This window comes from Neoarius graeffei, chromosome 22 (assembly GCF_027579695.1).
Source record: "Neoarius graeffei isolate fNeoGra1 chromosome 22, fNeoGra1.pri, whole genome shotgun sequence".
Taxonomy (NCBI): domain Eukaryota; kingdom Metazoa; phylum Chordata; class Actinopteri; order Siluriformes; family Ariidae; genus Neoarius; species Neoarius graeffei.
In genome coordinates, this window is record NC_083590.1 from 56,425,314 (window position 1) to 56,446,975 (window position 21,662).

General features: G+C 42.2%; 1 protein-coding gene across 2 annotated transcripts in view; it reads right to left on the reverse strand.

Moving 5' to 3' along the window:
* Positions 1-2,847: 2,847 nt before the first annotated feature.
* Positions 2,848-21,662, reverse strand: part of igf2bp3 (insulin-like growth factor 2 mRNA binding protein 3) — a 55,535-nt gene continuing 36,720 nt past the window's right edge. For both annotated transcript variants that reach the window (XM_060904113.1, XM_060904112.1), the window contains exons 14-15: positions 5,215-5,328; positions 2,848-5,075 (exon numbers count right to left, since the gene is read on the reverse strand). In XM_060904113.1, the coding sequence (XP_060760096.1) occupies positions 4,980-5,075; positions 5,215-5,328 (210 nt within the window). In that variant the 3' untranslated portion in view covers positions 2,848-4,979. The remainder of the gene's footprint in view (positions 5,076-5,214; positions 5,329-21,662) is intronic.

A 21,662-nucleotide genomic window follows, 5' to 3' on the forward strand; every position in this document is an offset into this window, starting at 1 on the left:
CAGATATTGAAACTACAGACCATCTTTTCTTTCAGTGTATTTACACAAACATTTTGGGAGGACTTTTTGGACTGGCTTTCTTCTAAAATCCAGCGACAGGACACACACACCCTGGACAACATAACATTTGGGACGAATCTGAAGGATTCACAAGCGGACCATGTTATAAATAATTTACTATTGCTCTCGAAATATTTCATTCACTGCTCAAAATGGAAAAAAGTAAAGCCTATTTTCACTGTGTTCAAAAAACATCTTGTAGAAAATTCTCTCACTGCCTTAAAGTGTATGAAATGCAAAAAAGCAACATCACTCTTGAATGCATTTGATCATTTGAAAATATTTGAAGACTTCTAATGGTAATTATACAGCTGTGTGAATGGGAGTGTTTTGTTTTACCTTGTGCCTTGAACATTTTTGTTCACTTAGGCATACACACATGTTGCATGAATGTTTGTATACCTGAACATTTGCAATTAAAAAAAAAAGTGAAGCCGGCTGGCCGCCATCTTACCACTTCCATCGCGTTGGATCAAATTTGGCCCAAGAAAAGTCTCTCCTGACTTTTTCCCCTTTCATTCCCTGCTCTTATTTCCTCAATTTTACCCACATTCCTTACATCTCTTTACAGCGCTCCCCTTCACCGTTGTTTTTTTCCTTTTCAGTTTCTGATCATTTTTTCAACAGCTCTTTTACTACGATAATTATTTTAGGGAGATTATTTCAGTTTTTCTCTTCTACGGTGAATCTCTTTCGTGTAAAGCGGTGGCTACGGTTATCGACACCTTAATGATCTTTTGGCCGTTGCAAAAGTAGAAGACTTAACATAAATTGTGCATGAATAATTACTCAAACTTCCACTGGGGGGAAAAAAGTTGATTCCCGAGTGTATCAGATCACACAACACCGTTCCACAATTATCGACACCCAGCTGATTATAAGAAAAATAAATTGGTATATGATAAGTTAACAAAATCTTTTTGTTCCACTTTAAGTATTTTCATAGATCACATTTTGTTAATCATTCATTGTTTGTATTAATTTCTAATTTTGTAGTTTACCAATAAATAACAAGCAATCAACATTGTAACTGCATGAAAATCCAGGTCAAAAGGTCGCATGTCTTATCGAGGACCAATAAATTGTTTTAAGACATAACAGAGAATAAAGTGAAAAAGGCAAATAACATGAGAAAATAATCCTGTTTTAACAACTGTCCTAAAGAGAAATCAAGTTTTTGTATAGCACTTTTAACAATATTGTCGCAAAGCAGCTTTACAGAATTTTAATGACTTTAAACATGAGCTAATTTTATCCCTAATCTATCCCCAATGATGAAGCCTGTGGCGACGGTGGCAAGGAAAAACTCCCTCAGACCACATGAGGAAGAAACCTCGAGAGGAACCAGACTCAAAAGGGAACCCATCCTCATTTGGGCAACAACAGACAGCCTGACTATAATATTAACAGTTTTAACATGAAGTCAGTTTCGTTGATGTTATAAACTCTTCATTGATGGAAACTTGAGTGCAAAACTGTTCATGACAACTGCAGTCCTAAAGTTAGCAAGTCAGCTGTAGTCCTCAGCCATAAAAGCATTACTGTAAGAGTCCAGAGCGTCCTCCAAGTGTGACTCAACTGTCCACATGGGGCCGTCCTCTACAGGAGCGATGCGATGAGACTCCAACCAGACACAGGGCACCAGAAATGAAGTATTGTATAGCCTTTGTGTTGGTATAATAGAAAGGAAGAAGAAATATCTGAAAGAGATACACTGTAAAAGAGAAAAACTGAAATAACCTCTCTAAAAATAACTATAGTAATGAAAGAACCATTCAAAAAATATCAGAGACTGAACTGGAGGGGGGGTGGCACGGTGGTGTAGTGGTTAGCACTGTTGCCTCACAGCAAGAAGGTCTGGGTTCGAGCCCCGGGGCCGGCGAGGGCCTTTCTGTGCGGAGTTTGCATGTTCTCTCCGTGTCCGCGTGGGTTTCCTCCGGGTGCTCCGGTTTCCCCCACAGTCCAAAGACATGCAGGTTAGGTTAACTGGTGACTCTAAATCAACCGTAGGTGTGAATGGTTGTCTGTGTCAGCCCTGTGAGGACCTGGCGACTTGTCCAGGGTGTACCCCGCCTTTCGCCTGGGATAGGCTCCAGCTTGCCTGCGACCTTGTAGAACAGGATAAAGTGGTGAGAGATGAGATGAACTGGAGGGGGAGTGCTGTAAAGAGATGCAAGGAGGAATGAGGGTAAAGTTGAGGAAATAAGAGGAGAGTCAGGAGATACTTTTCTTGGGGCAAATTTTGTTCAGATACGACGCTTTAACAGCGCAAGATGTTGGACAGACGGCTTGCCTCGTCTCCACAGCAGGGAATGGGCTCGCGGCTCTCCGGGGTTTTATATGGAGCTCAGTGCTGAGACCGAGGCAGGTCACGTGTCCAACAGAGCCTCACACCAATGGAACTCACTGATTGGGGGAAGTTTAAAGGGGAAGCTCCGCCCCTTCAGTGCGGTTTGCACTTCAGTCCAGACATTAACACCGGAAACTGCTTTGCGCATGCGGGCCAGGTATTAACCCAAAAACAGTTTATGAAGGGTCCTTGTGGATGTTTAAGACTAACAGGACATTTATTTAAAAACCACAGAGTTCAGTAACTGTATAATGTTGACCAAAAGTGTCTTTATCCAGATGAAATGTTCTTCAAACAAACAAACAAACACCCCGCCCTTTACCAGTGTGTCTCCTTGACCCCAAGTTACATGAATTTCAAGATATTAAACCTCAGGTTTGTGTTTAAGGAAGGGGAAAAAACCCAATAGATGGATATAAAACAGGTGCACAGGAGTCTTCTAGAAGCCAACATGACTTTTTATTCAGTTTTTCTGAGAGGCTTTTGACAGGTGGAAGCGTGTGAGGGTGAGCAGGCAGAGGAGTGAAGCTCCGACTCAAACTGGACCACTTTCTGCAAACTCCATCCCAGCACATCCTCACACCACACAGCCAACACAGCTCATCTTTGAATAAAGGGTAGTATAATTTTACATAAGCATCGAGGTTAAACTTCTCATTTGTAGTTCATAAATCAGAAGAGTCCATTTTAAAAGGAAAAAACAACAAAAACTTCTGGGTTATTGATCAAGTCTCAAATGAACAAGGTCTTGATATAATTGATGCATGGATGCCACACCACCACAACACACTGAGGATTTAAATCAGGAAATCAGATCACAATACAGGCAAAATGAAAATACATTAAAAAACTACTCATTTACCATCCATAAATTATTCCTCCCCCCGGTAGAGAAAAGGAACTGAGAATTGACCCTAAATTTTAACAAATATGCCTCTAATTCAAATGTGTCCAAGAGGTAGATCAATAGTGTAAGGGATGGGGTGAGCACAAAAAAATCATTTGCACCCCTCCTGTGAAGGCAAGGCACGACACACTGAGCCAAAGCAGAACCAGAGCGCGCTCACAAGGGACTCAATGCATCATCAGAACAGATTTAACACTACAGCAAGAGGCACAAGCTTCAGTGCCACCCACCCTCAACTCCGCTGAGGTAGACATCATTACTTGTGTGGAAGTACTTTCACCAAAATCATATTTACATTCGCATGGGAGAGCGAGCGAGAGAAAAAAACAAAAAAAAAGTTTCTCTATTTCTTCTAAAAGATTCAGTTTTTCTTGCATTTCTAAATTTGAATTTAAAAAAAAGTTCACATCCATTTCTACATTATTGCTGGCTATAAAGACGCATCCGTTAGTATTGTAACATCAAAAGCATTTGAAACCATGTGACTCCCCCAACCTTCACCGCGGTGTGAAGGAGACTTGACACAAAAAGCCTGGTGTGATGGAAGCCAGTCTACAAATAACATCAAAAATAAAGGCTGGGAAAAGAAAAACGCACGTGCCACAAAGGGCTGGGCTGTGAGAACCTGATGAAGGCGCATCAGTGTTACAGCAGGACTTCGCACGATCCCTGAACGCTCAAGCTAATCCCTGAATACCAACTTAACGCTTGTGGGAAAATGTTCCTGCCAAAAATGTTAGTATAATTACTAAACTAAATGACATTACTGCAGTGTTTCTTATATATATATATAGTCAGAATTTGTAGACATCTATATATTTATTTGTTTTCCTTTTTTTGGATGATTCCAGAAGATGGCAGCTCCTCAACACTGAGGTGCTTTACCTATCTGCAAACAGCAAGCCCTTTAAACCGCCCCGACCTACACATGCACACATGGACACTTATTAGCTGTCCGCATCACAAAAATGCAGCTCGAGGGGCTTGTGTTAACAGCAGACTTGTATTTTCTTAAAAAAATAAAAAATGCTCACCAACTTATTAGGTTTTATAAAGTATACAAAATACCACAAAGCAAAATAAAAAAGAAAGGAACATTTTCTTTCATATACATTTACTTTTTTTTTCTGAGGTACTCTAGCCTGAGGTAGATCAGTAAAAATGCATATTAAACTTTGTTTCCTGTCTAACACCAAATCAACACTTCCTGTAATCATTAGTGGCAGTGTTACTCCGCCACCTTTCATATTTTTGTATCTATATAAATTTTTATTAAAAAAAAAAAATGCATCAGGAGTTATATTTAAAAAAAAAAAAAAAAAGTCACTAACAATACTGGGACAAAATATTTCTGACCACACCACTTCCAGTCCCATCCCATACCCAAAACTTGTAGGACCCCACCCCTAGCCTGGCTAGGAGAGCAAACACCAACTTGCATGAACTCAACAAATTTAAAAAAAGTGGGGGGAAAAAAAAAAGAAAAAAAAAGATAGCATTGTGCAGTTACCACACTACGGCAGTGAAAGGGAGACTAGCTGTGTTCTCATGTTTAAAACAAAATAGATTCCTGTAGAAATGCTGGGAACTGGGTGGGGTGAAGTCCAGAGATGGGCACGTCCCATGTCCCACTGTCCTCTCCATCACCGCGTGCTGGGTGGATCATTTCCTCCGTGGTACTGGAGCCCCAGTAGGTGAGACTTTGGGTTGCTGCCGCCTCACCTGTGAGAGGATCTCCTGAATCTTTCGCTGAGCCAACTACGAAAAAGGAGGATGCACACCCATCAATAATCCAAAAACAAGCACTGGTGAAAAACCTAAGAAATGGCAGCTTTTGTTAGTTTGTGAAACTTTCTAAATACGGTAATTACTTCATACCAGACCTGAACTGAATTACCTGGCTTGCATAGAAGTGGCCTGTAATCTTCACTATCACTTGGTCATTTTCATCTGGCGTCTGATCACGGGGGACAACCACCTCTGCACTCGTCAAGTTCTGTAGTTCATTCACCTATACAGGAGTGCAACAGTTTTGATCATGGATAGCAAAGTTTTTCAGCAAGCTTTACGAGCTGAAACACTGGTTTAGCTATTGTGCTTTAGGATCTCCAGTTATTGCTGTTCAAGCATCACCTCAGACAATTGCTTCAAGACTAAGGCCCTGTCCACATGGCAATGGATTCAGGTGAATCTGATAAAATTGTTTATCGTTTCGGCCTGGCGTCCACACGGCACCGGCGTTTTGGGTGCCCCAAAACGAAATCTTTTGAGAACAGGTTCCAGAGTGAAAAAATCTGGCAACGTTGCCGTTGCAAAGTCGTCTGGATGAGTAGAACGGATTTGTTTACGATGACGTCACAACCACATGACTATCAGTGCTTCACGCCGGGTAGAAGTGTAACGAACTCGATGCGAGTTGCCAACAAATCCTATAACTTGGTTCATGAAACGCGCTTACAAAATATTTTCACTGTGAATATTTATTGTGTAATGGTGCAGAGAGAGAGAGAAAGAAAATAGCCCTTAGGGCAGAGTCTTTAGTCCAAACACTGCGGAAGCAGTACCAAACCACACACCGCCCGTGCACTTTCCAAAAACAATCCCGCCAGCAAAAAAAAAAGGGGGGGGGGGGGGGGGGGGGGAGCGATCTCACCTCTTCAGATGTTGGTTTAAGTCCGACAATACATTCCTCAAAAAGGGCGTAGAAGAACAAAGTAATCCATCAACGTGTAGCATTCAATTTATTCCGGACCATTAAAGAATTCTGGAGGATCTCAGAATGTTGGCGTACCGGCTTCCATCTACCCCCATTCATTCCTCTTTCCGCATCTTTCGTTTTACGCTACTGATTAATAATCAAAACTTTATGTGGCTGATGCTACAGAAGAAGGGGTTTATGCGCATGCGTCTACTTCTATTGTTCTGGTGTCTCCGATGGGACCGTCTTACAGCGCACGTAGAGGTGTGGCATGTGTATTGCATCATTTTCAGCAAGCGTTGCGTTGCCATATGAACCTGAAATTTTACTGAGCCGTTGCCCATGTGGACGAGATATTTAAAAAACAAACAAACAAACAAAAACTCATTGCCGTTGTCGTGTGGATGTAGCCTGAAGGTCACCAGTCAGTCTCTCTCTCTCTCACACACGAAAACCTGAAGCCCTGAGAGCGCCAATACACCGCTATTGAGCCCAGATGTCTGTGTGTACTCAGATTTAATGGGATGAACGAGGAAAGCTCATTGGACAATGGGCTTTCAACACACTGAGTCTTGCCTTGACAGCTTCACCAGTTCATGCCTTCTTTATGACTGGTGGACCTCTCAAAAGGGGCAGAACCTAATAAACCAGCTGCTCATCAGTAAATCAAGAATGAACATGACCAACAGTCACACTCTTGGAGTACCATTTGTAAATATCTTGAATAAGCAAAGTACTTAAAAAAAAAAAAAAGTTTTGACTTGCATTCATTTCAGAAATTTGTCTGCAGGTCAAACAAGCAGACACGTCGCTGCTTTTGGGGACAAAATGGGACCGGATTTCAGAAAAACGTCTCATTCGTATCAGGAGACAAAGTTAACCACTACCAACAGATCTTCTCTCAAAAGCTAAGGAGCAATAAAGTGTCCTTTTAGGCATCATAGCACATTAAAAATCAGCAGCATTTAATTTCAAAGTTCCTGTGAACGTGCAATGTTAGAACACACCGTCCACTTTAATAGAAACACTTGACTGAACAGAAGAGTTTGAGCTGACAGGAAGTCTGTAGTAACTCAAAACTCTTTACAACTGTGGCGAGCAGAAAAGCATCTCAACACATTATACCTTGAGGTGGATGGGCTACAACAGGAGAAAACCTCAGGTTCTACTCTTCTCAGCCAAGAACCTGAGGCCATCATGACTGGGGGAAAATGACCAGGTCTAGCTCATCCACCTCAAGGTTCGGGTTTTGTGCATGTGGAGATGCTTTTCTGCTCAACACTGTTGTAAAGAACAAAATTTGAGTTTCTACAGCCTTCCTGGCAGCACAAACCAATCTGGCCAATTTCTTCTGACATCAACTGCTGCTTACTGCCCCCCCAATACAATTCTGTCTAAGCTCTAGAGACTTGTGTGAGAAAGTCACAGAAGCTCAGCAATTTATGAACCTCAAACCAGCCCATATGTAATCATGGCATGGCTGGTTGTTCAAGCTGGAGAGATCACCCTTTCCCCTCATTGACGTTTGATATAAATATGCTGCTGTTGATCTGTATCTGCAGGATTTTATACATTCTGCTGCTGCCACACGATTGGCTGATTAGATAACTGCATGAATGAGCAGGCGTACAGTGTTCCTAATAAAGTGGACAGCATGCATGTAGGCACATAATAGTTGTGTACACACACACACACACACACGTTAGGGGTCGACCGATAATCGACCTGGCCAATATATCGGGCCGATATTCTGCATTTTTAGGGTTATCGGTATTGGCCATAATTTCCACCGATATGCCGATAACATGCCTTTTTGCAGCCATTTCGTTCCTAACGCGACCGTCACTGCACGTCCTTTCCTGCACTCGCCTCTCTGAGTTCAAGAAAACGGTCCCGCCCACCACATCTGATTTGTTTGGCACAAGAGATACAGCCAATCGACACGTGTAGCTAAACGCTGTGAACTGTTTCAAGGCGGCCGTACGGGCACTCGGGCAGAAGCAGATCCCACTTCAAGGTAAGGACACGCTGCTTTTGCCGCAATAAGTCACAAACACACAAGTTGCAAAAGCACAACATTATATGTTTATGTTCTTCATCTACTACTCGTTAAAATTGTCCATTTGCATCTGTGTAGCCAGGCAAACTTAGCTTACGGAAGGAAGCACTTGAATTAGCCTACAACCAACTAGTCTCGCTGAAACTACATGTAATGCTTCCTTCACTACAATATAATCCTCCTAAATTGGGAATATTAGGCTTGGGCATTAAAAGCATTAGAATGTAGATGGTTACTTGTTAAGTTGTTACATAATAGGGAGTGATAGCCGACTTTATCTTTGATTTTACTTTTTAAAAAATGCTGCAGGCAGCTCCCTACACTTGATTTGTTATTTAAAAACTACTTGAAGTTGGTAAGTCTTACTTAGTTCTTAGTGTAAAAGAACCCAGAGTGTATTTTCATTTATTTTCCACTGAAAATGGTGAGCTGGAATATAGTAGGGAGTGATTTATTTTTTTATTGGTGAATATTTTATTATTTTATTTCTCATTTTATTCTAACTAATGTTTGACTTTATTGTACAAATGCTGCTGGCATCTCCCTGCACAAAATTTCATGTTCAATTTTACAATTAAACATACATTTCATGGATATGAAGGTCTGGGTCAGTGTGTGCTATGTTTAATTTCATGTGAATTATAATGTTTCAGTTGCACATATCGGTTACCGGCATCCCAATTCCATAATAATCGGTATCGGCCCTGAAAAAAAACCAAAAAAACCCCCATATCGGTCGATCCCTAACACACGTACATATTTGTGAATCCTACATTTCTGTATATGACCCAAAACAGTCCTAGAAGTGAGCAAGACAACCAAATGAAAAAAATATACTTGCTCATTTTAGGGATGTTAACCGAATCAACGTCAACCGGTTAATTTTTGGTTGTCGGTTTAAAAAAAAAAAAAAAAAAGTCAATCGTTTTGAAGCTGCTGATTTTGGAGCGGAGAACCTGGAATTCTGTGTTGTAAACGCTTGGGGCATGCCATGCGGTGTAAGGACGACAGCTGACAAATCAGAAACACCCATTCAGTCATGTCCCGCCCTCCCGCCCCAGTTGAAGACAGCTGCCACTCGGCGAAAGAAAAGTGTAGACACAGGCTTTTTAGCTCACAAATTACTATTCTGTTTTTTTTTTTTTTTTTTAATTATTATTAGAAGGCCCATGGAGTTTAGTCCTGCCTTGGCCAGTGCATTCTGAAAGTATGTTTCGGTCTGTAGCCAACAATGCATGTTATTGTAGATCAGATCTCTCCACACAAACTAAAGGTGCAGATGCCGACTTTTGGAGGGAAGGGGAGAGGATGAAATGACAGCGGTGTCTGAGGGGGAGTGACAAACGCAGCTTGTGTGTCTGTGAGCCAAGTCAGTGACTGCTTCAGAGCAACTTCAATACCATGCAGTAATGGCGTGTTGATATTGGTAACGGCGTTATAACGATTGTAGCTAATTAATTAGATTACCCGGCGTTATAACAGCCTTTATTCCCATCACTGAATGCTATGTACTTCTAGCACTTGACTTTATTTTCAACGCCATCATGGCCAACTGAAACTGTCTCTAAGCTGGAGCCATTTGTCCTCCGCTCCAACACAAACCCCTCGACATCAGTGCCGCGTTTGACTAAATGTTTTGCGCTTAGAAAAGGTAAATGTGAGTGGAGGGCAGCGACTGGGACTGAATGTGCGGATGCTCGCGGTTAGATTTAGAATAGATTCTAATAATTCCAATTCTAGAATTTTAAACTCGTAGGTTAACCGACTTTAACCGGCTAATGAGGCTCGGTGGTCGGTCAAGATTTTTTTTTAGTTTTCGCCATCCCTAGCTCATTTATTGAGAAACATGATCCAAAATGTTACATATCTGTGAGTGGCAAAAGTATGTGAACCTCTGCTTTCAGTATCTGGTGTGACCCCCTTGTGCAACAATAACTGCAACTAAGTATTTGTGGCAACTGCTGACCAGATCCTACACATCAGCTTGGAGGAGTTTTATCCCATTCCTCTGTACAGAACAGCTTCAACTCTGGGGGGTTGATGCGTTTCCTCACATGAACTGCTCACAACATTTCTATTGGCAGGAGGTCAGGACTCTGACCATTCTAAAACATTAACTTTCTTCTTTAACCATTTTTGTTAGAACGACTTGTGCATTTTGGGTCACTTTCTTGCTGCATGACCCAATTTCTCTCAAGATTCAGGTCACAGACTGACGTCCTGACAATTTCCTTTAGAATTGGCTGGAATAGTTCTAAATTCATTGTTCCATCAATGGTAACCCATCCTCCTGGCCTAGATGCAGCAAAACGAGCCCAAACCATGATACTACCACCACCACGCATCACAGATGAGACTAGTTCTTATACTGGAATACAGCATTTTTCCTTTTTCCAAAACACTTCATTTAAACCAATAAGCTCTCATTTTGGTCTCATGAAGCCACAAAAGTTTTCCCCAAATAGCCTTCTGGCTTGTCCATATGATCTTTAGCAAACTGTAGACAGGCAGCAGTGTTCTGTTTGGAGAACAGTAGCTTTCACCGTTGTTCTGCATTTTCCTTGTGGTGGACTCAAGCATTAGGTCAGTCAATGTGAGCGAGGTCTTTAGTTATTTAGAAGACCCTAGGTTCCTCTCCACAACCTCAGACCATACCTTGCTCTTGGAGTGATCCTTGTTGGTTAACCACTCTTGGGGAGGGTAACGGTGATCTTGAATTTCCTCCATCTGGCTGGACTGGTGAAATCCAAACTCGATAGTTTTACAACCTTTTAAAGCCTGATGAGCATCAGCAACTCTGCCAGAGGTCCTCTCCTTTGGAGGAACTCATGACATGATGCACTTCCATAAAACATGAATATCAGACTTGTTCAGAACTCAGACTTCAATTTCAGAGTAAAAACTCTCACTTGTCACCCCACTGACTGAAAACACCCCACTAATTCACCTTCAAATAATTAACTGCTATGTAAACTGGTTTACATACCTCTTACTGATATGCAACACTGGATCATCCCTCAGTAAATAGATGACCAAGTATATTTTGTCTCATTTGTTCAATTGGGGTCTCCATTTTTAGCACTAGTGTGAAAATCTTTGGTCATATTTATGCAGAAATACAGAAAATTCTTAAAAAAAAGGTTTACAAACTTTCATGCACCGTGTGTACACAGTACCAGTCAAAAGTTTAGATACACTCATACATTTCAGTACTTTGACCTTTTTTACATTGAATACTGAAGACATCAAAACTCTGAAATAACACTAAACAAATGGAATTACAGTGATTATTTTTAAAAAAGTTGATATTTTAGAGTTTTCAAAGTATCCGGTGTTTACCTTGATGCTTTGCACAGTCAATCAGCCTCTTAACCAGCTTCCTGAGGTCGTCACCTGGAACGCTTTTCGATTAACAGCTGTGCCTCAAAGGATAATTAGTGGAAGAGTTTCTTGCCTTCTTAATGCATTTGAGATGTAAAGTCAACATGCTACAACCCCGCTATAATGAACTCCTTGTGCAAGGCGCTTCTTTAGGAAAGGAGAAAAAAAAGCCCTGTGGCGATGGAGTAAATGCGATGGCAGCAGGTCTGAGAAGCTAGAAGTTGCTGGCAGGAACTTTACACATCGGTGGCTCGCATTTGATGGCTGCAGCCACGCTGAAGCTTTGGGTAACAGCAGGCTGAGGCAGCATTGCAAGTGTCCAGGCAGCCCTATTTAAGGAGTGCACTGCCTGTCCTGGAAAGGGAAGCCCCTAGAAAAGGTGGGGTAAAGAAAGCTTACCCAGTCCTAACGTGGCTAGCTCACCATGGCCAGCAGGGTCTCCATAATAGCAGTAGAAGGACAAATTGAATTTGATAAATGGGACTTTGAATGTCCACACCACATTGGACAATAAGATACTGGAGTGTAGAACAGCTCTAATCACAAAGGAACTAGACTGCTACAGCATTGCTGCACTCCAAGAGACAAGGCTTGAAGGCCAAGTGCAAGAAACAAATACACCTTCTGGAGTGGGAATACAAAACAGAAGAAGGGAAAAGAAAAAAAAGCGCACAGGAGTTGCTTTTGCCATTTCAAATAAGATGGCTGGCAAACTGCCATCACCACCAGTGGGAATATCAGCACTAATCATAAGTTTATGTGCACCCACAGGGAATGATCATTACTTAAACCTGATCAATGTGTACCATGACCTATCCTGATGAAAAAGAAGCCTTCGATCATGAATTAGCTGATGTGGTAGACAGGGTACCTCAAGCAGAGAAGCTTCTGCTCCTGGGAGATTTCAATGCAAGAGGAAGGAAGGATCACAACATACGAAGGTATTATTAGGAAATAGGCATGCAAATGGTTAACTCATGCTCAACTTTTGTACTCGATGTGAACTATGAATCACAAATACCTACTTTCACCAACCAGACCAAAACAAACAAAAAAAAAAAAAAAAAAAAAAAAAGGTTACTTCACCTGGTGCCACCCAAAATCTAAACACTTACATCTCATGTGACTCGCAGATCCAACATGAAAGAGATAGTCAAAAGTAATGCGAGGAGCTGAATGCTCAACAGACCACTATAATGGTCTAATCAAAGCGGAGACTCAGGCTACATCCAGACAACGAGATTTATTTTTTTAAAAATATCGTGTCCACATGGGCAACGGATCAGTAAAATATCAGGTCCATATGGCAACGCAACGCTTGCTGAAAACAATGCAATACACATGCCACACCCCTACGTGCGCTGTAAGACGGTCCCATCGGAGACACCAGAACAATAGAAGGGGTTTACACATGCGCATAAACCCCTTCTTCTGTAGCATCAGCCACAAAGTTTTGATTATTAATCAGTAGCGTAAAATAGTATCTATTGTCTAAGACACTTATTTATATTTCATATAAAACGTCTATGTAAATTAATACATAGAAAGCCTGGCCAGGCGCTGAACGTTCTTCTGCCTTCACTTTAAGAGAAATTCAGGGCGAGCATGAGCCTAGGTTCTTCCCTGTCACCGTCACACGCGCACACCTTCTCACTCCCCATCCTATAGATATAGTCCCTTTAAATCACATGCTCGTTTTTTGAATGGAGACGCGGAAAGAGGAATGAATGGGGGTAGATGGAAGCCGGTACACCAACATTGATATCCTCCAGAATTCTTTAATGGTCCGGAATAAATTGAATGCTACACGCTGATGGATTACTTTCTTCTTCTACGCCCTTTTTGAGGAATGTATTGGTCAGACTTAAACCAACATCTGAAGAGGTGAGATCGCTCCTTTTTTTTCCCCTATTTTTGCTGGCGGGATTGTTTTTGTTTTGGAAAGCGCACGGGTGGTGCGCGGTTTTGGTTATACTGCTTCCGCAGTGTTTGGACTAAAGACTCCACCCTAAGGGCTATTCTCTCACTCACTCTCACTTTGCACCATTACACAAATATTCACAGTGAAAATTCTGTAAGCGCGTTTCATGAACCAAGTTATAGGATTTGTTGACAACTCGCATCGAGTTCGTTACACTTCTACCCGGCGTGAAGCACTCACAGTCATGTGGTTGTGACGTCATTGTAAACAAATCCGTTCTACTCATCCAGACAACTTCGCAACGGCGCCGTTGCCAGATCTTTCCACTCTGGAACCCGTTCTCAAAAGATTTCGTTTTGGGGCACCCAAAATGCCGGTGCCGTGTGGACGCCAGGCTGAAACGATAAACAATTTTATCAGATTCACCTGAATCCGTTGCCGTGTGGACAGGGCCTCAGACTTGCATTTCCTAGACGGAAGAGAGCAGCCTCCACAACAAATAATAAACTAGACATAGACAAGTTGAACGATGAGACACAGCACAACTTCAAAATAGCTATTACAACTGCTCTACAGGAAAATGCCCCGATCAAGAAGACAGAAAATGCGGGACATGTGGCAGTGGCCGAAAGGTATTGGGGACACAACTGCAAGCTATATACTTGGACAGCAGAAGAAAAAGTACACCAGACTGGTTTCAAAAACAGGCTGATTCTATCCAAGCTTTGTTAGAAGAAATGCAAAATTTATAAATCTACATCTAAAAAGAGAACTCTGTTAGAAGCATGAAAGTTTTCAAAAGATAAAAAAAGTGAAAGTGCAATGAGAAATCGGAGCCATGAAAGAAAGATGGTGATACAAGAAAGCTGAGGAACTACAGGAATTGGCAGACAGGAAGGATAACCATGGATTATTCACCAGACTGAAGATTCTCTATGGACCAAGAAGCAACATAGTGAAGTGCTGACGGAAATATACTCCACACAAATCTGGAAGACAAAGAAGGTGGAAGGAGCATTTCTCCAATCTCCTAAACCAGCAAGGGTCAGCTGATCCTGAGGCATGTTGCTAGCTTGAGAGGAGACCAACAAGAGATGATGTGTATACCCATCACATCAGATGAGCTTGAGAAAGCACTCAAGGACACTAGAAGCACCTGGCCAAGATGGCATCCCAGCTGACATGTTGAAGCGAGACGGCCCCAGCCTAACAAGCTGCACTCTTAAAACTGTACAATGCATGTTGGGAGAACATGCATCTTCCAAGACACAACTGATTTACAAAAGGAAAGGAGAGAATGTGTTCTACTGTGGCATAGCTCTGCTTTCCATTGCAGGCAAGATTCTGGCCAAGATTAAAAATCTCAGATGTCCTTCCAGAAAGTCAGTGTGGTTTCAGGGCTGGCAGATCTACCTCATATGATCTTTACCCTGAGACAACTCTAAGAGAAAGCCATCGAGCAACGTCAACCTCTGTAGTTTTATAGACTTCTCAAAGGCCTTTGAGGCTGTTGACCGAGAGACGCTTTGGAAGGTACTAGAAGTGTATGGATGCCTGGAAAGACTGACACAGCTCATTAAAGTTCTTCCATGAGAACATGTCCAGGAAGGTCTTATCAGAGAAAACATTAGTGAAGCTTTTCCTGTCAATCATGGATGTGTTCTTGCCCCGATATTTACTCTACCTTACAGCAGTCCTAGAGACTATGGGCACTAATCAAGATAGGAGAAGTCTACATCAGGACTCTATCAGAAGGCAAATTCTTCAAATCTTGCCAGACTCAAGTCTTCAACCAAAACTTGGCAAATTTGCATGCGAGAACTGCTGTATGCAGATAACTCTGCATTTGTAGCAACAGATTTAGATAACATACAGGAACTCTATAGCTTTGCCACAGCTGCAACCTTCTTTGGATTGAAAAATCAAATAAAAATACCACAAAAATAGAACTCTTGTACCAACCCTCACCTGAGCCACAGGCAAGGTCAAACTGCGTTGTTTGGAATGCCTCTTAGGAGTTCTGGGAGTTTCGTCTACTTGGGCAGTGCAGTTATCAACACAAACTCCTCAGACTTTGAGGTAGACTGCCAGATTCAAGCTGCCACCAAAGCCTTCAGTGCATTACAAAGCAACTATGGTCTCACCATGACATCAAGAGAACCACCATGTTGAAAGCATACAATGCCACAGTCTTACCATCTCTGCTTTACACCAAGTGTATGACACTCTACCATAAACACTTCAAGAAACTGACTAGGCTACAGACACCTGTATCAAATCCTCAAAATAAGATGGCAGGACAAGGTCCCCAGTGTAGGAGTCCTAAGGTGAGCCAATGCAGTAAGCATGGAAGCCCTAAAACACAGCCTCCCAACTTTGTTGGGCTGGACACATCTGGCACATGCCTGATACATGACTACCCAAAGCTGTTTTCTACAATGAACTGAGCTGAGGAAAGAGGAAACAAGGAGGACAGAAACTGCACTATAAAAGATATCTTGAAGAACATCATGAATGCTGGAATCGATCAGATGTGGGAAACAGATGCCTTGGATAGAGCAACATGGGGAAGTGTAGTTAAAAGCTCAGTGTCTGCAATTGAAGACAAGTGTCAGAGGGTGTATACGAGAGCTCACCAAACCAAACATTCCATAGCAGCTCAACCAGGCCATTTGTGTCACCGCTGTGGACGACTGTTGCTCCGGTGTGGGCCTCACAGCCCATCTCAATTTCTACACATCCTAATGAAGCAATCATTGCTAGCGACGAACGGCCGACAACAACATTGCAAAATTTTAGGCATATTCTCCTTGAGTCACTATCGCAGTTCACAGAGTTAAAGGATCACAAACGGAGGCAAGAATTTCTTTGTCCGTTACGGAAGTTATTAGGTTACCGATGTCCACCCACTGACTCACTATGTTTTCTAAATCTTCACCATTTCACTTCATTCCCGTGCTGCAAATCACTGTCGTTTCTGTCACACCGCAGGGCTGGGTGAGGGGTTTTTAAAAAATAAATTAAAAAAGCTGGTGTGCTTTAACTAGGTGTTAAAGTTTAACAGTATCAGCAGTCATTTAACCCTTTTATGGATCCTTTAATCACCGCCCTCAATAATTGTTAGTGATCGACGCCCAAGCGAGACTCGTTAAGCCTTTGCTTTATGGCATTAACTCCTAATGTTAACTTGACTGCAGACTTGATTACTTAGTTTGTCTCTGGTGGGAAGAGGAGCACGTGGCTCAGTGTGTAAGCAGGTGAATGACGGATGTAATTGCAGTGTTTATTTATATTCAAAAACAAGATAAAGGTAGGGATGTGAAATGGGCGCACACACAATGCCAGAGTCCAAATACACAACCGAAAAGGCAACACGGAGATACAAGGCTTGGTAATGTGAGACACTTGGTACAGCGCGTATACTTCAAGTCTGTGTGTTTAGAGAGTCCTTATAAGCGAATGCTGGGATTCCATGCTAATCCAGAACAGGTACATAGTACGGTAATTAGTCCTAATGGCACTCTGACTTTATTTGGATCCACAATTAGCTTGACATTTCTGTTAGCTATTCTCCCTGTGGTCCTATACATGAAGTACAATACAATATCACATGACAGACAGGGAAACTACAGAACAAATCACACTAAAATACATAATCATACTGCAGAAATAAAGGAAAAATACAAGTTCATTCATTAACTGTCCTGCCGTGTGTTGTATTCCATTGATGAGACATACGGTAGAGGAAGTGTTTCCTTTCAGCATTGGTTTTAGGTTTTGGCAGTTTGATGGAGTTTGTTGCTGTTGATCGAGTTTGGTACCAGTACATACGGTAGAGACCAGGGTTTGTGCCAGGTCCTTTCTTATCCTAGGAGGTAGTTTGTTTCTAATCCTGTTTAGTTGACTCATGCTTGCATTACACTTCTTCACAAAGTGACTTATGTGACAGTCCCAGGTCAGGTGCTGATCTACATGTACTCCTAATAGCTTTACAGCTGGGACCTGCTCCAACTGTTGTCCCCTGAGCTCTAGTTCTAGCGGTGGTACTTTCCCTGTTCGCTTGGTTGTTCCCACTAGCATCGATTTTGTTTTCCCATTGTTCAACTTAAGCAAGTTGTTGTCAGACCATTTCGCAACATTCTCTAGGTCAACTTCAGTTTTTGTTCTGATGTCGTTCACTGTACGTCCTGCTGTCTGAATCGTGCTGTCATCTGCGTATTGGTCAAGTTCACCATTTTCTGTGACCGTTGCCATGTCATTCACATAAATGTTATATAACTGCGGCCCAAGACAGCTTCCCTGTGGGACGCCGCACTGTAAGGTTCGCTCTTTGCTGTGGGATCCATTGACCTATACCTGCCAAGATCGATTTGACAGGTATCACTGTATCCAGCTGACAGTCTCCTCAGAATATGAGCTTGTTCAACAGAAGACCATGATCTACAAGATCAAATGCTGCACTGTAGTCCAACAGAACCACAGCCGTCATCATGCCGTTGTCCATACTGTGTAGCCATTCGGTGGTCATCTTTAGGAGTACTGTTTCGGTGGACTGGTATTTCCTATAGGTATGCTGTACTTCTGACTGAAGACCAGACTGGGAAAGGTAGGATACTATCTGCTCACTTGCTATTATCTCACTTTTCCGCATGCTGGAAATAGACTTATGGTGATGATACACGGGGCAACTTTTTGGGCAATGTTGCCGAGCAATGTTGCTGGGCAATTGCGTTTTGACTCTTTTCTATTGAGATTGGGCAACATTGTTTCTTTCTGAATGGTTTTGATCTCTGGCAACTTTTTGAGATAAGCCAATCAGAATGCGAGTATCGAGTCATGTGACCTCCGGTGAGGTTGGGATCAGAAATTTCAAACAAATATGGCGGCCGCTCAGTGTCAGTGGAGTGAAGAGATGGAAAGACTCCTCATCTGTTTTTACGCCAGGAAGTTATTTTAATATTCTATATGGAGGAATTTACCTCACCAAAGCTCTAAAAAACAACAGACAGCTTGATTAAATGGTCACAGCAAAAATTAAGACATCGATTTTTTTTAGCTAACTGTAAACTGCCGTTACTAACTGTTGTTGCCCATTGTTAGTTGCCCTGTGTCTCACCTAGTTGCCCGTTGCCAGCAACATTGCTCGGCAACATTGCCCAAAAAGTTGCCCCGTGTATCATCACCATTACTGGGCACGAGTTTGATCCTGACAGAGGTTTACTGGTATCCTTGGGGATAGGAACCACTTTGGCCTGTTTCCATCGAGAAGGGAAATTTGCTGTTATGAATGACAAATTGATGTACGCGATTGGTTCAGCTATACTCCCAGCACTAATCTTGAGCAGTTTATTGTCAATGCCATCCTGGCCTGGTGCTTTACCGTCAGGGAGCTGTAACAAAACTTTGCGTACATCTCTCCCAGCCACAGTTTGAAGTGTAAAAGATCCCTGGTTGGGACTTGAAGCAACTGCGTCAACTTGGGTACGGTCCATGGAGGAACGAAGTTTGGTAACCTTGTCCTTGTAGAAGTCAGCAAAGTGTTCCGCTATGTCCTGAGGTTTACTCAGCAGCCTCCCATCTGCCTGTACACAAGCTGGACTCACTGCGTTTTCTCTCCCTAACAGGGAATTGATGGTACTCCATGTCTGCTTTGGGTTTCCTGAGCATGAGTCAACCCTCTCCCTGTAAAAGCAGGTTTTTGCCTTTCGGACTTCTGACACTACCCTGTTACGAAGTTTCCGATATACTGCGTAATCAGATTCTAGTCCAGACATCTTGGCTTCTCTCTTGGTGTCATCCCGTAACTTCTTCAGTTCCTGAATGTCCGAGGTTAGCCAAGGAGCTGAAGTTGATCTGACAGTGAATTTTCGAATAGGAGCACGTTTATCACAAATACCTTGTAGAATATCCGTAAAAATGTTTGTTGCCTGATCACGGTCATCAAAGTTATATACCAGATGCCATGGTGCGGCTTGTATGTCAGACAGGAAAGCGTCCTCAAAGTTCTTGTATGACCTTTTGTGCACAGTCCTTGGTCCCTTTGGGTGGAGTTTTGCCTTTCTTGAAAACATAACAGCATCATGGTCAGAGAAACCAACAGTCTACTCTTACTGCCACATTTTTCTGCCTGATTTGTGAAAATAAGATCAATACAAGATTCCAACAAAGCCTGCCCCCTATTTACAGTTCTAGTTGATTCATATACAAGATGTTGCAAATTACAACCGTCATGTCCTGCAATTTCTTTGATGCACCTGTGTCCTTAGTCCAGTCAACATTAAAGTCACCAAGTACATATACTTCCTGTTGTTCAGCTGTAACTTTATCTAAAAATAATTCAACATCTTCCCCAATATTTAGCATTTGCACTGGGCGGCCTGTACAACACTGTGACTAGTAAAGGTTTACCATGTGGTAAATGAAGCTGAATGCAAAGTGCTTCCACTGAGGGTAACACAAGATCTTCTCTAACGCTGACAACTATGGTACTGGTAGTGTACAAGGCTACACCTCCTCCCCTTCCATTCCTATCTCTTCTCAACAGATTATACCCTTCTATACACACCTGTCCAATTGAGGTGAGCTAAATTCAACCCTCTTGTCTTCAATCTGTTCATTTTACTAGAAAGCACACTACAAGAACAGTAAATACAGAAAGTCTCATTTTTCTCGCTAGAATGCTCTTTACTCTACTGACCAACTAATCCAATCAGATTCTACCACAAATGTTACACATACAGCAATAACGCAAGGTCAGGATTTTGCATGAACTAACCCAAGATGATTGCAAACTATAAAAACATTAAGCTATAGTAGACGAATAAAAGAAAGATACAGCTGGTGTCTACTACAGGCTCTTTAAAAAAAAAAAAGTGGCGCATTTGCATACGAGTGGCACTACTCGACACTGCCCCCCCCAAATCAGTCGCTCACTGAGACAGAAGTTCCCTATGGAGCACTTGCATGTGACGTCACAGCCGATCCAGATTGTGACAGACGCCATCTTGTCGGTCAAACGCCATATTTCCGCCTTCTACTTCTACCTTTTCTTCTGGAAAACCCTACTATATACCAGGGCTTTGAACCGGTTCAAGGAACGAAAACAAAAACCGGGAACTTTTTCTATTTCACATGGAACAGAAACGAAACCAGAAACTTTATTATTTTTTATGTTCCGGAACAGAAACGCTTATTAAAAATAATGGTAACCGGTTAATACCGGTTTTTATTTCGTTCCTCAAAGTTTCCGTAGCCTACAAATAAAAAGTGTCATTCTTCTCCTGCGCAAGTTTCTATGACCCGCTGGGGTTCACTTCCTGTGTGACGTTCACTGACTGAATGGAGAGAGCGGGAAGGTGGACTACTATCACGTCTCCACGTGATAAGTGAGTAAGTGCATTACTGAGTGTCTGAGCAAAGAAGAGCCTGAACGATGCAACCTCCCTATTGGCTGTTTGTAAAAACGTATCAATTGTTGCCCTTCCCACGGGAATCATCGCGGGCTCGAGAGACGAGACCTGACGAGTTAGTTCGTTGGTAGCAGAAAAAAAATGTCTGGACACAAATCGGGTTTTCAGAAAAGGAAAGAAAATAAACGGAGGGTCGAAAATACAAAAAAGGAGGCAGAAAATGCAAAACGAGTTTTAAGGTAGGACAAATGGTTACTTTTTAAGGCAGCCCGCCGTGGCTGCAGGCTTTCAGTTGTGTCATTGAATGGTTAGTTTTCTGAGGCGGCCCGCCGTGGCTGCCTGCAGCCTTATTTATTATAGCCCATTTAGTTAAAATAGTTGATATAAAATGTTTATAGTTATAGTTATGTGATGGTTGTCCTGATTTAGACTGGTGTTTTTTTTTGGGGTGGGGGGGTGCGCGATGTTGCACCCGGGTCCAGATTAGGGCAGAACCGGCCCTGGCTACATTTCAGGTGTAGTTTGTTTTATGTATGTACGTACTTGCATAGATGTGTACTTGGTCTTCCAATATGGCACCTAACAAAATCTCGCGGCGCGGTGACGTCATGCGGTAGCCCTCTAAAGGGCCTGACTAGCCTTTGGTAACACACTAAACGAATTCTCTTTCATTTTTGGCACTTTTTCTGTTTGTGTAGATGGGAAGACATACTGAGAATCCAAATCGCCAACATTTGAAATAATTGTTTTGAATTATTTCTTGTCTTATTTAATGAAGGTTGTAATAGAATTGGCCTACATTTGGCTTAAGCTGGATGAGACAGACATAATTTTATAGCCATTTGTTAAACAGCTGACAGGGAACATAATTAACCGT